Source organism: Paramormyrops kingsleyae, chromosome 9 (genome assembly GCF_048594095.1).
Source record: "Paramormyrops kingsleyae isolate MSU_618 chromosome 9, PKINGS_0.4, whole genome shotgun sequence".
Classification (NCBI taxonomy): Eukaryota; Metazoa; Chordata; class Actinopteri; order Osteoglossiformes; family Mormyridae; genus Paramormyrops; species Paramormyrops kingsleyae.
In genome coordinates, this window is record NC_132805.1 from 25,201,067 (window position 1) to 25,216,484 (window position 15,418).

Consider the following 15,418-nt stretch of genomic DNA (forward strand, 5'->3'; position numbering starts at 1 on the left):
GGCACATTCAGACCCCAGGCTCCCCCTAAGAACAACGAAGACACACAAACGGTAAATCGAAGCATGTCTTGTAAGCATATTTATTAATATCACTGTAAATCTGTGGGTGTTTACATTTTGATTTATATTTGCTTTTCAGGTTATATGCTGAGTATGAGGAGAAAGACCTTGATTGGAGAGATTAATAGTAGAAACAGGTTGTATCGCTACATGAAGGGATGGTTAAGTGTTTTAATGTATAGTTCCATATGTTAATTCAGTTATACAGTGTGCATAGTTTAGTTTCACTGCTTGCTAGTCTTTAACAACATCAGCATTCCTACACCTTCAGTTTTAACAACATTCCAATCTGCTATTTGAAGCAAAGCAGAGACTCCTGTCCTTGATAATTAAACGATTCATGTGAATCCCCCAGCGTGGAGTCGGCATCAGCCTACACTTTCAGGAATGACCTTTTTTCTTTGCAGTCTTGAAGGATGTGGGGCTTGTGCAAGTTTTTTTTTTTAGTTAAATAATGTGCTAACAGGTACAGTAACAGTCTCTTCATTAGGAAGCGGCGACTTTGTTTCCATCACAAATACAACCATTTGTTAAATGGGCGTAAACTCTAAGTATCACGGTTTGTTCCAGAAAAGTTCTGGAAAATTGGCATGTAACATATTCTCTTAATGCCCCTATATTAAGCACCAACCAAACGTATTTCAGAAATTTTGAATTGTAGTATTTAGTTCGAATGTTATGAATTACAGAAAATGATATACATAACATAGACTGTCACAGAACTAAAGAAGTACATATTAATTATGAGGAACAGGGTTAAGTGATTTCCCCCCAAAACACAGTTGGTTTATTAGGATACAGAAAGGTCTCACTCATTATTTTCTTTATTTTCTTACTGTTGATTCTTCTGCCCTCCTTCAGGTTTTGTTTTCCCAGGTTTTGGGGTTGCCACGGCGGCAGCGTTTCTGCACTGACCTCTGCATTCGCTTTGGCCAACCAGATCTCTCTCTGCACAGGTCCGCTGGGGGGGTTTGCGGCAAGAGATATGTAGTGATGGATGGTAGTGGCATCTTACAAACATTAACAGAGCTGTCATGTACAGCCAGTAAATCTCCTGGTAGGCATGCAAAGGTCCCATATGAAAGGCTGACTTTGGATAAAAGAATTTGCAACGCAAAAGTAGCCAAGCAGTTCATATTGAACTTAATTTGCAGTGTTTGTGTTTGTCCAAAGTGACATACAAGTGAAGATCAAAGAGCAGGATCAACCAGTCCCTGGACGATTTGGGGTTAAGGGCCTTGCTCAAGGGCTCAACGGTGAAATGGTTTTGCCTGCCATGAGATTTCAATGCCAACCTTCCAATCGCAGGCACTGAGTTTTAGTCGTTTTCATAGTTGGCCGCACTAACCTTTACGGATTTCCTCCTGTTGACAGACGGTCCTTACACAAATCTCCTTGTTGATCAAGTAGACTCGGGGGATACTGAAATGAAAAGAGAGAGGGCGTGAGATTAACGGTCCAGCGTGTTGAAACATGGCTGACGAAAAGAGCGAGCAGCGATACTGTGAAAAACTGGTGATGCAACATGAACCTTAGGCGAGGGATTACCTGTAAAGACAGAGGGAATGAATACACCTCTTTATGGGTTGCTGGACAGAGTACATCCTGGTGCAGGGGTATGTCTCTTCCCTGCAGTCTGGAAAGAGATGGAAATTACCAAGGGACAGTGTCCCAAATTTCCCAATAATCTGTCTTCTCTTAATCTGACATCTGCGCTTAACTATTACAAGCTGATGTGTATGTTTGCTGGGAGAAGGGTTTGACCGCAGTTAACTCTGAAGGACCACACGTCTCATTGATGTAGATGGCTTAATGGTGTCGACACGAGATGTTTCTCAGCGCATCCTGGGTCGCTGGGCGTAAACAGAGTGAGACAAGATATAAAAATACCTTGAGGGGATTCAGAGATCGCATGAAGATCACCATCTCCTCTGTCAATCTGCAGGGTTACTTACATGGAACAGGAATGCCGAGTTAATTAACAGCAAATCTAGCAGTTATCATAATAGCTTGACTCATTGCATATTTTTTACAAGACCTTAATTAGTTTGCACAGTAATATTACCTGCTTGTTGATCGGAAACCACAGCAACAATTACTGTGAATCAAAAAATATATATATTAACATTGATGGCTGTATAATCATTTATAACTATATAATAAAGGTGTATAATAGACATGTACATCCCAAGGCAATCTGAGAATGTTCCCTACAAGGAGAAATCATTTAGTGGATGGTTAAACACTTGTTTCTGCTCCAAATGTTACCTTGGAAACTGCAGAGAAGCACTGCCACTGGAAGTCTGCCCATCTTTTGGACTCTGGCAGCCAGTGTTATATGTCATGAGCTGAACACAAAGCAGCAATGGGAGGTGATATTAGCTTTTTACCCATAGCGTTCTGTCTCCTCATTTTCCCCTTCAAATACAGTTTCTAATAGCAGAACACCTCCTTCCCAAAGCCTTTACACTGATAGCTCACCCCTTCTCTAGTCATCCTGCCCCCCATGAATCAAACTCTGCCCAGAACCTCTCAGATTTATTGTGTTCTGCCTTGAGGTTCTAATTAAGCTGAGCGATTTTGTGCAATCGATGCCTTTCTGCCGAGCCGTGTCTGAGAACCCTTTCTTCACACTGCAGGCACCGGGCTGTACTCTGCCCTTATCCCCGCCTCCCTCTCTCTTCGCTCCAGCAGTGATGTGTCACTCTTAGTTTGAGTCCAAGACATGAGTTCACTCGAAAGAATGTGTTTTTCATGCTCTCTATACCCACCCACACCTCTTGTTTCTATCATTTCCGATGGTAAATGCACCAACAGTGACCAGTCACCCCTAGATATACCGAAATAAGTTAGAGATAGCTATATATGACTTTCTGTGTAAGTATATATGTGTGTTTAAGTATTACAGTTGAATATGTGCTCTGATAGTTTGCACATGCCCTAGTGGTTCCATTTCTCTCATTTCACTCTCTCATATACAGCACAGGCGCATATCCTGCCCGCCGCATTTTATCACAGACTTTTTCTGAAGACCTGCCAACCTCTGACGGACATTTTCTTATCGACTCAGATTAATTCCTGCTAGATGTACATGCATATTCCTTTTGTTCACCTTGCAGTCATGTACACACCACTTTGCATGCCACCCAAAGTTATTTTCTCATTCATTGTATATTTGGGGGGAAAAACAGAGCAGGATACTCACAACTTTCCCGTCCTCCGAAATGCCTTTTGTTCTATGGATTGTCTCACTCTTTCTTCCCCACTCCTCCTCCACCCCTGTCATCCTCCTCCCTTCATCATCGCTTGCCCCCCCCTCTCCCTAATTGGATCCATCCATGATATTTTTGTTCTTTAATTCTGAGAAAAACAGCCAGCTGAGCCGTCATCCACCAGGTTTCACTGCTCAGCCTGATTGATTTTCTTTGTGGGTTGACCCCTGGTAACCTGAAAATCAAAAACTACAACAACCACAAAGATCTAGATGCCAAAAAGGACTTTTCACAGGATATGAACAACCAGACAGATGTCTGGGGTTTTGAATTCTCATGAAGCAGCCTCACAGCAGAGACAGTTGGTTCTGCCAAACGAGAGCTGGCCCAGTGTTACAAGGAAGTACATTAATAATGACTGGAGAAAAAACATCCTGTCTTGCTTCTGGCCCATATTTCCTATTCCTCCAGGATTATTCTAAAGTTATAACATATTAGCCTAGGGATTATGTCCATGCAGTCCAAAAACATGTGTGATTATGTGTGTCCTGTGTTGGACTCACATCCGATCCCATGTCCTCGGTGATGCCTCGTGGGACCGGCACCCGCCACCACTCTGTACGGAAGACAGATGGATTATTTCCATCCAAATCTTATATGTAACTCCCATGTTAGGAAAAACCCATTACATTCCAGTGGGGCATGTTCCAGCTGCCACTATGTAATGGACAGATTACTTTTTCTAGCAACATTAGACTGTGCTTTATATTAGATGCATTTTAAGTTTGTGTTCCCCACACCGTTGCCAATGGGCTACATTGTTCCGATGATGCTTTCGACCAAACTGGTCCCAGAGCAGCAGCTGACTGGATGATGAACAGAAAAAAAAGTGCAAAACCGGTGAAAAACAGCCTCTTTATTAGAGGTAGATCCTGAAAATGCATTATCATGTCAGACTACTGTACCTCAAACCACACTGCACTATGACACAAAAGACTGTTGGGAAAAGATGTGAATCAGATGGTATGCTAGTGCTGAGGTTATGCACAGAGCCAGTGTATTTACAGTTGATGCTTTTATTGATCCCTGTGGGGAAATTCTGATTATGCCTCCATTGTCTTGCTCTCTGTAGGTGAGAGCAAGCTGTCTGCAAAAGGCAGCCACTTGTTGCCCAGGGAACTGAGGGTGAAGGACCTTGCTCAAGGACCCACAGATGTACTGGGACTGGGCTTGAACCGGCAACCTTCCGATCACAGGCTTAGCCCGATGAGCCACACACTGCCCCCTTAATTGCTCTGTCAGGCCTGTCTTTGCTACTCTTCTCTTCAACACTGCTTATAGTTGAATACAAGGCTGGAGCCACAGGGGCACTGGCCCAAGCCGAAAGCTGATTGGTCCTCAGAGTCTCCTCTCTCCTGTCACTCGCCAGCTGAAACATCATTGGCTAATGATAATATTGGCCCCTCTGCTCTAATGCCACCACCTTAAGAAATCCTGAAATCCCTCCAACACTGCATTAGGCTAAACATAATGTAACCTCCAACTATTCAGCTCTGTTGGCCACCCCAGAACCCTAAAGCTTCTCCTCCTTAGATATAGATAGACACCCCCCACCAGCAGCATTTCCGTCACTGCAACAGCTTCGAGTAGATAAATGGGTCACACGCTGACTGACTGGCCTTCCCTTGGTGGCTGAATGAAGTGGCTTTTTTTTTTTAAATTCCCCATGGCACAGCCTCACAGAGATCCCTTTTCTGGTCGTCTGCTGAAAGCGCTGATGTAGGATGTAAGGAACCTATAGGGGGTATTTAATTGAAGAAAAGGGTGAGCCTCCATAAAATCATTCATCCACCCAATTTCAGTAAAACCCCTCCCAGTTAGCAGATCTAAGGCCCGTGCTTGTAATCACATAATAAGGGCTTCTTTGTGTTAGTACAAGAAGAAGCCCTATAAAACAATGTCAGACACACAGATGGAGACCAAATGAAGCGGCAAGCTGGCAGGTGTGGGCTGAGATCCCCCAACTCCTCCACATTCAGTGACATCAGAATGCAAATGACATGAATTTGATACTTTGTAATATCTGTGCCACCTGTAGAGGTGGATAGTACAGGTCCAGAAAGTAAAAATCTAGACCAAAACTTTGTTTCAACCAACCAGTTGAGTACTCTGACTGACTCTTTATACTCAACTGGTCAGCTGAAACAAAATCTTGGTTTGGATTTTTACTTTCTGGACCTGAACTATCCACCTCTGATAACCTGTGTTTTATATGTAATACAAAAGCACTTCAATGAATGACTGGAATAAGAGGCAGCAAATCTCATCATAGCTGTGTCATGTAAAATCCCTTGTGACACAACTTCCATTTGTCTTTTGTACCTGCTTATCTTAGGCAGGGTTGTAGGGGTCAGGTAGCCTTTCCTAGAAGCTGCGGGTGCAAGGCAGTGAATAAGTTAGGACAGTGCCAACCCACACAGAGCACACGCACCACTCACACCTGAGAGCTACTAGGTGACTATGGGAAGAAAACTCACAGGGAGAAGAACACAAACCAGAGCCGGGGTGGAGTCTCGAACCCCAATCCCTGAAGTGTGAGGTAACAGGGTTAACAAAGCATTAATAATTTACCTCTGTTTTTGTGAATTTGATGTTTTTAATTATTCAAGATATTAAGAACAACAGAAATTTACCGTCAAAATATAATAATACACCCGACTCTGTGTGTGGCAGTACATTCTCCTCTGTGTGTGTGGCAGTACATTCTCCTCTGTGTGTGTGGCAGTACGTTCTCCTCTGTGTGTGTGGCAGCATGTTCTCCTGTGGGTATGTGGCGGTATGTTCTCCTGTGTGTGTGGCAGTACGTTCTCCTCTGTGAGTGTGGCAGTATGTTCTCCTGTATGTGTGTGGCAGTACGTTCTCCTCTGTGAGTGTGGCAGTACGTTCTCTTCTGTGTGTGTGGCAGTACATTCTCCTGTGTGTGTGTGTATGGCAGTACGTTCTCCTCTCTGTGTGTCAGTACATTCTCCTCTCTGTGTGTGGCAGTACGTTCTCCTGTGTGTGTGTGGCAGTACGTTCTCCTTTGTGTGTGTGGCAGTATGTTCTCCTGTGTGTCTGACAGTACGTTCTCCTGTGTGTGTGAGGCAGTACATTCTCCTCTGTGTGTGTGGCAGTATGTTCTCCTCTGTGTGTGTAGCAGTATGTTATCCTCTGTGTGTGGCAGTATGTTCTCCCCTGTGGGTGTGGCAGTATGTTCTCCTCTGTGTGTGTGGCAGTATGTTCTCCTCTGTGTGTGGCAGTATGTTCTCCTCTGTGTGTGGCAGTATGTTCTCCCCTGTGTGTGTGGCGGTATGTTCTCCTGTGTGTGTGTGGCAGTATGTTCTCCCCTGTGTGTGTGGCGGTATGTTCTCCTGTGTGTGTGTGGCAGTATGTTCTCCTCTGTGTGTGGCGGTATGTTCTCCCTTGTATGTGTGGCAGTATGTTCTCCTCTCTGTGTGTGGCAGTACGTTCTCCTCTCTGTGTGTGGCAGTATATTCTCCTCTGTGTGTGGCAGTATGTTCTCCTCTGTGTGTGGCAGTACGTTCTCCCCTGTGTGTGGCAGTATGTTCTCCCCTGTGTATGTGTGGCAGTACGTTCTCCTCTCTGTGTGTTCAGTATGTTCTCCTCTGTGTGTGGCAGTACGTTCTCCCTTGTGTGTGGCAGTATGTTCTCCCCTGTGTGTGTGGCAGTATGTTCTCTTCTCTGTGTGTGGAATTTCCAGGTTCTTCCATTGCCACATCGGTTTCCTCCAGGCACTCTGCTTTCCTTCTGCAGTCCACCGACATGCAATGGAGATAATTAGTATCCGTAAACAGCCTCTCAAGGGTAAACATGCATTTATGTGCCATATGATGAACTGACTTCCCATCCTTGCTGTGTGCCAGCCCCGATCCTTATCTTTGTTAAGAAACACAACACTAGAACCATAACAGCATTGTGTGATGATATTTGGCTGCCTGTTGTTTACTTCAGACTGGCTTGATTGTAACAAACACTTCAATGTGGGACATCCCCTAAATATTTTTTAGAGTGGATGTTTATTTGACTTGTATACAATGCCTCAGGAGGCATTTTTCCCATTTCTCGCCCTGCATTACCCACATTTTCCTTTTAGTGAGGGGGAAGAACTTTGAGGAGAATCTGGTGCACATTAGTGAGACATTGAAAATGGAAGAATCAATGTAGTATGTTATGTCTACCACTAGGCGGTACCATTGTATCACATTACATTCTATATATTTTTTTCTCTCCATGTACTTATACTGTTTTATTAAATCAATCCATTATACATAATTGTTATATTGATCTGTATGTATTGCTGAATATTTGTGCAAGTACTTTATGTGTACATCGGTGTTGCATATTTTAGCTGGTATGGCCCGCTGGTCCAAAAATGCTTTTAATCCCTTGCTGTCTGTTAGAAGCTCCATGTGGTGGCCAAAAGAGTAAAAATAGTCTGAAGGACTTGGACCATCTTGAGAATTAGACCAGTATCTGTGTCCACAGAAACGTGCCAGGGATACTGACAAACCAGCATCTCTCAGGCACTGACCCGGTCAGGGCTCGCAAACTCATCAAGAGTGTGTTCTGGCACAGGGCGGCCGTTGCAGCGCAGCTAAATTCGATGATGGATTGGCTGCCGGGGGAGCTGTGAGAAGATGAGAGGGAGGTGGAATGTCCTGTGCCCATGGTTAGGCTTCAGTCGACGTGATGTGCCCACGGTGTAACGGAGAAGCACAGGTGGAAAGAGGAGGCAGTGTGGGCAGAATCAGAGCCCATAAACACTAGGTAGTATCCAGACTTGTTTATTGGAAGTGTGCTGCTCATCGCCGCCCCCCCCCCCCCCCCGACCCCCTGTGCCCCTTGCACCTCTAACACCTTCGTTTCACAGTCCAATTCAATCCTGTCTCTCTGCTGGTATGTTGAAAGCACGTTCGTGTTTCCAAAGCATGTTCCCGCTTGGTCTGGCCTCGTCTCCCTCACACACACACACACACACACACGTAGGGTAAACATATCCTTATGGGGACCGCTCATTCATTTCAATGGGAAAAATGCTAACGCTAACTATGACAACCTTAACCCCTACCCTGCCCTAACCATAACCATAAGTAACCTAACAAAATACAAGATTTTTTGCATTTTTAGTTTTTTCATAGCAGTCACCGATTTTTATAAAATAGAGTTTTCCCTTATGGGGACCAGGAAACCGGTCCCCATAAGGGAAAAAAAATGGATATTTATCAAGTTTTGGGGACATTATGTCCCCATAAGGATAGGTAAACCCGCTCACACACACACACACACACACACACATGCAATTCATGTATTCATATCTTTGTGGGGACTGTTAATTCATGTCTATGGGCATAACCCTAATCTCAGCAATGACAGCCTTAACCCCTACCCAGCCCTAAGCTTAATTGGCATTAATAACCAAACAAAATATAAGACTTTTGGTATTTAAAATTTTAGTTTTTTAGTCACATATTTTCATAAAATTGAGGTTATCCTTGTAGGGACCAAAAAAAAAAAAGTTCCCACAAGGCAATAAATGTTACAGGTTTGTATCACGTTGTGGAGAAATCTGGTCCCCACAAGGTAATAATTACAAAAATGCATGCACACACTCGCACATACACACAAATCAAATGCGAACATCATATCCAATGAAATGTCAGCCATGAGTTTTTGCAGTGAGCGACCATTTGAGACATATAACCATGCCAGTACACTCCCTTCAATTTATACGAAGGTAATTAAACTGTCAGTTTTTAAGTCCTGGGAATAATTAGCCAGGATAGTTGAGTAAAACGTGCAGGTTTTTTTCAGACGATGAGTCATTTCCCACTATAAATCTCTGTCATCGATCTTTCTTCAAGTCTCTCAGCAGCCGGGGTCTGCCTGCTTGTCTGGGTCTCCATCACACGTTTGGTCCCGCACTCATTTCTTGCCAAAATTATGGCTGCACTGGGTTGTATCGCCCCATCTGTTCAAATTTATCAGAAAACTCATCCCGCGTGCTCCTCACACCCCCACCCAGCTCTGTCTCCCAGACACACGCAAAAGATGCACACTACTCTCTCTGACCATTCTGTTCCCCCCCTCCCCCATCTGCCCGTTCTGTCAAACAATTTATAAAAGCAAAGAAAAGTTTGCTAAAGAAGGTTCCTGAACTTTCGACCGGCCATAGAGAAAAGTAAAATAAAGTGTAACCAGAGATTTGACGGGGTACAGGGTGAGGAACAGTGAAGGTGTTGATGTTGGCCTGCACTGGAGAGCATGTCCACGTTGTGCTGAGTGTGAGGCTGCGATGGATGAAGCCGGAGGTGATGATGTGCCGGCCAGTGGAAATAGAAAGCCCAGGGCTATTTTCGGAGCCATCTGGAGTGCTGGCCGGCAGAGGTGAATATGGGCCTCACAATGGTGCAGCCCAGGGGGGCTTGGGGTGGGACACGGCACCCTTTTGCACTCCGGCTCGCCCTGCCCAGCTCTGCTTTGACATTTGAGAAGTTTTCTTTCATTACCTGGATTGTACCATGGAGCTCCACAGTGACACCTGAAGTTCAGCTTTTTTTTTTTAATAAACTCAAGATACACAAAGAAAGTGTTATTGTAGTTTATTGTACAACAAATCATGATGGTGGAAAGTATCTAAACAACATTTAATTAATCCAACATCGCTCTTAGTACATGACAGGGCAAACGTCACATGCAGACCTATTCTACATATAACACAAACATTTGTAAGGAATATTTCCAGCCATGTAAACTAAAAACTTTATACCAATAAAACAATTAAATATCATTACGACTATTTGTATATTACAGTATTCTTCTGTCTTTTACAACATTCTCTGCCTTTTATATTTCTTAGTCAATTTCTACCTGATTTTACTCATGTATAATATTATATATGAAATCCCGCAATTCTGACCAGGATAAGCACTTAGAAGATGGATGGATGGCTATATATTTATATTATTTAAAATGTATTTCTAATTTCAATATTTGTATGTGTCGTATATGATTATTTTGTGTCTACTGTATATATTTTGTGGCCTGCTCTATCTCTCTCCTCTTCCCTCCCGCTCCTTCTTCTCCCCCACATGTCCCGCCTCTCGGATCTTCCTTGCTTCCTCCTCTGCCTCCTGACCCTGTCTCTTCTCCCGCTTCTCTGTCTCAAGCAGCCAAGGCATTCCCAGGTAGCCAAGCACCTCCTCCGGCTCCGATCGCTGATCTGGGTCCAGGTTCAGCAGCTTCTGGAACATGGTGAGGGCCAGCGGACAGCAGGCAGAGAACTGAGCGGGGGGAGGCCTTGGACCTTGGGACTGGCCTCTGCCTTTCTGCTTTGACCTCTCCGCATCCCCCCGCATACCAATCTCTTTCCTCTCAGTTCGACCGCTGCAGCCATGTTTAGCTTCCCTGTCCGTCTCCATGACAAACCATTCCTTATACTTCCTATATGACGGGTCGCCCATTGTAGTTTCATTCCAGGGAAAGCAGCCTGTTAGCATGCAATAAATTACAATCCCCAGAGCCCAGCTGTCTATACTGGGCTCTACAGAGATCCACACGACCTCCTTCGATTGCTCTCCTTCCTCTTTGCCTTTGTCTCCCGGCAAAGCCTCTCTCTGCTTTGCCACCTCCACCTCTGGAACACAATACGGGGACTCGTACCACACCGCCCGCACCTGTGTTCCCCGAGCTCGGGTCAGCCCAAAGTCGCCCAGTTTGACCCAGCGGCCCCCTCGGTCGCACAGGAAGATGTTCTCAGGCTTGATGTCCCGGTGGACGAAACCCAGGGAGTGAAGGTGGGAGATCGCCCCACTTAGCTGAGATACCACACTCTGCACACAATCCTCCTCCATACCCACCTGAAGGGAGATAGACACAGGAATGCTTTACCCACCGACTACGAGTCCCAGCATGCAGCTGTGATAGACTTGGTCAATATGCATCTCATAGTTGATCATTTACTTAAACCTTGGCAGTCTGAGATGCTGGCATATGTTTGACATAGAATTTACAGTGGGCATTGAGAAGTGCAGCTGATTAAAACAGCAAAGTCCACCCACTGTGAGCATTTACTACCACTCCATCAGCCATTGGCGTGCTCGTCCTAACTTTGTGTGGGAAAGGGCGTATTTCTCTGAAACTCAATTTCGCAGACATGTACCTCTGGGACGATGACGTCAAACAGGTCTCCGTAGAGTCCGGGCTGCTGGGCAAAGACGTAGTGGGAGGGAGTGGAAAAGAAGATGCCCAGAGCCCGTGAGAGAGAGGGATGCGAGCAGAAGGAGAGGGAGAGGTTGTACTCGCGGAGGAAGGAGAGGAGGGAGGTAGATTCACGGGGAAAGAATTTCAGGGCCATGGGAGTTCCTGAAAGACAAGGCCATGGAACGTTGTAGGAGGCAGCCCCAGTGAAAACCCCGGGTGAGCTCCAGAGAAATGCCTCACTGACCTTTCTTCCTGTGAACTGCCAGCATGACCTTGCCGTATGAGCCTTCACCCAGGAGCTTGATGACTCGGAAGTGGTCAGAGGTCTTAAGTGATGTTAATGACTGTGCTGTCAAATAACAGAGCTCGTCCAGCTTTTGTGTAGCCATCTGGAAGGGAGAGCTGGGGTTTACCGCGAGCATTCTTTTAGGTTAGCACTTGCTAATATGATGCTGGGGATTTGTCCGTGTAACACTCGCATAAGCCACAGTTAATGTGGAATTAGTTTACGGTGAACCTTACAGTGTAAAAAAAAAACCTATGTATGAATATGGTCATAATTTCTAGAAGTATATTTTAAGGAGATGCAAGTTTACTGAAAGGGAAGTTTTTGTGTGGAAATTAGACCAATGGGTGTTCTGTAGATATGCCTTTCCTGTTAACATGCAAAACTACTGAACTAGATTAGGCAGACAAATATATTTCCTGTTAACCTACAAAATACTAAGCTAGATTGGGCAGAGATAGATTAGATAGATAGATAGATAGATAGATAGATAGATAGATAGATAGATAGATAGATAGATGATAGATAGATAGATAGATAGATAGATAGATAGATAGATAGATGTTTCCACAACATCTGAAGCTTTGTTAGTTGAAGTCAGGGTCATGGACAATTGAATGACAGATAATTTAATCTTTAAATCAATGTTCTGAGATCCCATTTTATCTGTACTGAAGTTGCTAGGAATATGATGTAACTGAATAATTTGTTAGAATCTGATCACTCAGGAACTGGCACCTTGTGCTCTTCTGAGAATTACTGGCAAACCTGCAGATAGACATTTTAACATTTCAAAATGATATATTACCCTAGGACTGTAACTGTATAGGGATGTTATGTTATTCATTCATTACATTTCTGTACCAGTGTTCGTACTAAACTAACATATACTGTATATCCATACAATGTTTTGAAAAATGATTCACTTACTGTTAAAGTTGACCTTTCAAAGTGGAACCTCACTCTTTTCAGCCTTTTATTTGTGTTCTTGCCTTGCTACTTATTTAGTTCTCTTCATATCTCATCATCTTGCTTTTCACCAATAAATCAATGTGTTTGAATTTCAGCCACTCAGGACTTTTGTTATCGCGATCTCAGACTGCCCCAGCCTCCGTGTGCAGGTGCAGGACTAAATAACCCCCCGTGAAAGTCCTCTCTCTTCCTGTTCTGGATAGGTTAATACTCTCTGCTGCCTGCCCCCTTCAGTTACCCCCCCCCCCCTCGCTTGCCCCCCTCTCTCTATCCCCTCAAACTGTCCTGCTGGTTTTCCTTAAAAATATGCTTGTCTCGCCACTGTAAAGTATCTCAAATGCCCCCCCTCCCCCAATGTTCTCTTCTCAACCTTTCATTGCTAATGTCCAACCTGTCAGTCAATCTGTCTAGATTAACCCATATATCTGCACTCGTCTCCCTCTTCTTGTGCACGCACACTGCACGGCACCTCTCCATTCCCCCCTTTCGACTCCCTCCCTCCTCCCAGTCACACTGTGCCACTTGCTGGTTACAATCCACCACAGCACGACCCCATTCCTAGTAGGAGGAATTTTGGACCCACGAGCTGCAATTCTCTAACAACCCAAACCTCCAATTACTACTTCTGATAGAATTGTCTCAGATTTCCCCCTACCTCCCTGTCTCCCTCCCCGATGAATTACCCCCCCCCCCCCCACCCCGCCGCCAATTCCCCTGCGCCCTCTCCTCACTCAGTACTTTATGTCCATGTGACAAAACTAACAGCTGAAATGTTGCCTCACAAAACAGCTTATTACTGCAGTCCTCTCACTCTCTGTGTTTCTGCCAACTATCTATCCCCATCCAGCTTTGCTCCATTCCATCGCCCCCCCACCCCACCCCACCCCCACCCCCACACTTTCCCTACAGACTGATTTCCACGTTACTATTGCTATGTATTTAGCTACCGTTGCTTATGTAACAAACCTTGCTGTTATCACCACCACAGAGGATCGGGTTACCACAGCTGCTCTACAGGGGTGTTTGTATCCGTGTTATTTGTGTTGTGACAACTGGTACCACTGAATGGACTCCCAGAACAGGAAACTTAGACGAGTTGCTACTTTTGTTTTTCTGATGCTCCCATCCAACAGGCCCTGCTGTGATTCGGAAGACCTGGACAGAACTTCAGTAGAACAGTAAACATATGGTCATTTCCCAGGGGACCCCTGAACTTTCTGTCAAAAGTCTCTTTAGCAAAGTCATATCTTCTGGCTAGTTCTTATGGATATCCCCCCTTAGTACTACCCTGGTTTGGGCCTGTTTGTAGGTTCTCTTACTGACAGGTGATTTGTGCTTGTGGTCTCTAATAGCTGTATCCATGGAGTTGGAAGGGTGGGGAAAAATTACAAATGTCTTTATATTATACATTTTACATTTTCAGTTAAAATCATATTATAATTATTTTTAACAGAAACGTACATGGTTAGCAGAGGGCTTCTCAAAGAAGATCATTTCCAAATGTTTGAAATCTCTTATAATGCATTTCTCCTCAAAAGCAAACAGATCAATGACATAAAAAGCTATGATATGACTAATATTTATTGAAATAAGTATGGTTCACCTGTAGAACGGACTGTGCGACAAACACACAATATTAGTACAAATGAATTGTAGATGCAGGTTGCCTCTTGGTGGAGGTTAATAGCTACTGCAGTGCATCGCACGGTGATAATGCCATTACCATACGAAGACAGAAAGGTATTTATATAAACTATTTATATCTTGAATGTTGTAGCTGAACGCCATTTCATGCATGCTTCTGTAGTCCACTTTAGTTTTAATGAGGTAGATGAAAACAAACCGCTCAAATTATCAAAGGGAAATTTATTACCATTTGATGCTCAGCTTATACGTACTGTAAGAACTAGTTAGGAAGCAATGTATTTTAAATTGATCTGATGGATAGATACCTATGGGGTGGGCAAAACCGCAGAAGCACATAACACCTTTCAATGACATTTGATGACATAAAAAGCATTTCCCTTCAGAAGTCATATCACTCAGATCTTCTTGTAATGCTGTTTTGCAATTCCTGAATTGTATAGTGGGCCATTGGACCATTCTTCAACAAAATTAAAGACCAACAGTTCTTCAACTGAGGAAGGCAGTGGGAATCTACTTCACATTCTGCACTCCTGAACATCCCATCAAGGTTGTATTATGTTTAAATATAGTGCATCCCGAGGCCAGGAAGGAGTTTCACTTCATCCTAGTGTTCATAAACCACTCTGGGATTGGTTTAGCTTTGTGTTTGAGGACATTATCATCTTGGGAATATGAAAAAATCACGAGGGAACATTGTGTGCACAATAGGGTGTACCCGGTGGTGTAAAATGACCTGATATTCCTTGGCAGGTAAACGACCACGCAGAGCAATCATGGCACTTAATGACTCCCCTGAGATAGCTGGCCAAACCAGCAGACATTGTGGGATAGAGAAATCATCTGGCGTTCTCCTAATTAAAACTTGTTCAGCTATAGGACATTTTCTCAAAGACAACTCATCAGACCGTATTTCCCCAGGGACTACAGTTTGTGGTCCTTACAACATCACATAACAGCCGTATATCAGCTTTATGATGTAATT

The 15,418-nt window shown here is 44.1% G+C and overlaps 2 protein-coding genes across 2 annotated transcripts; both read right to left on the reverse strand.

Moving 5' to 3' along the window:
- Positions 1-66: 66 nt before the first annotated feature.
- On the reverse strand, positions 67-3,555 carry mfap5 (microfibril associated protein 5). The gene is made up of 7 exons (XM_023815483.2): positions 3,266-3,555; positions 2,329-2,408; positions 2,126-2,158; positions 1,951-2,010; positions 1,609-1,696; positions 1,409-1,482; positions 67-1,021 (listed from the first exon to the last, which is right to left on the reverse strand). The coding sequence occupies exons 2-7, from the start codon at positions 2,369-2,371 to the stop codon at positions 918-920; spliced, it is 402 nt and encodes a 133-aa protein (XP_023671251.2). The 5' UTR covers positions 2,372-2,408; positions 3,266-3,555; the 3' UTR covers positions 67-917.
- A 6,361-nt stretch (positions 3,556-9,916) lies between these two features.
- On the reverse strand, positions 9,917-13,011 carry sbk3 (SH3 domain binding kinase family, member 3). Its single transcript, XM_023815484.2, has 4 exons — positions 12,748-13,011; positions 11,776-11,920; positions 11,491-11,693; positions 9,917-11,188 (listed from the first exon to the last, which is right to left on the reverse strand). The coding sequence occupies exons 2-4, from the start codon at positions 11,918-11,920 to the stop codon at positions 10,379-10,381; spliced, it is 1,158 nt and encodes a 385-aa protein (XP_023671252.1). The 5' UTR covers positions 12,748-13,011; the 3' UTR covers positions 9,917-10,378.
- Positions 13,012-15,418: the final 2,407 nt, after the last annotated feature.

What these genes read in the sequence shown, in the direction of transcription:
- mfap5 (XM_023815483.2), bottom strand. Translation starts at nt 2,371, where the DNA reads ATGGGCAGACTTCCAGTGGCAGTGCTTCTCTGCAGTTTCCAAG. An exon ending in GGTTTCCGATCAACAAGCAG is followed by an intron (nt 2,011 to 2,125) that starts GTAATATTACTG and finishes GTTCCATGTAAG; the next exon opens with TAACCCTGCAGATTGACAGA. An exon ending in GATCTCTGAATCCCCTCAAG is followed by an intron (nt 1,697 to 1,950) that starts GTATTTTTATAT and finishes ATCTCTTTCCAG; the next exon opens with ACTGCAGGGAAGAGACATAC.
- sbk3 (XM_023815484.2), bottom strand. Translation starts at nt 11,920, where the DNA reads ATGGCTACACAAAAGCTGGACGAGCTCTGTTATTTGACAGCACAGTCA. An exon ending in GGCAGTTCACAGGAAGAAAG is followed by an intron (nt 11,694 to 11,775) that starts GTCAGTGAGGCA and finishes CTTGTCTTTCAG; the next exon opens with GAACTCCCATGGCCCTGAAA. An exon ending in TTGACGTCATCGTCCCAGAG is followed by an intron (nt 11,189 to 11,490) that starts GTACATGTCTGC and finishes ATCTCCCTTCAG; the next exon opens with GTGGGTATGGAGGAGGATTG.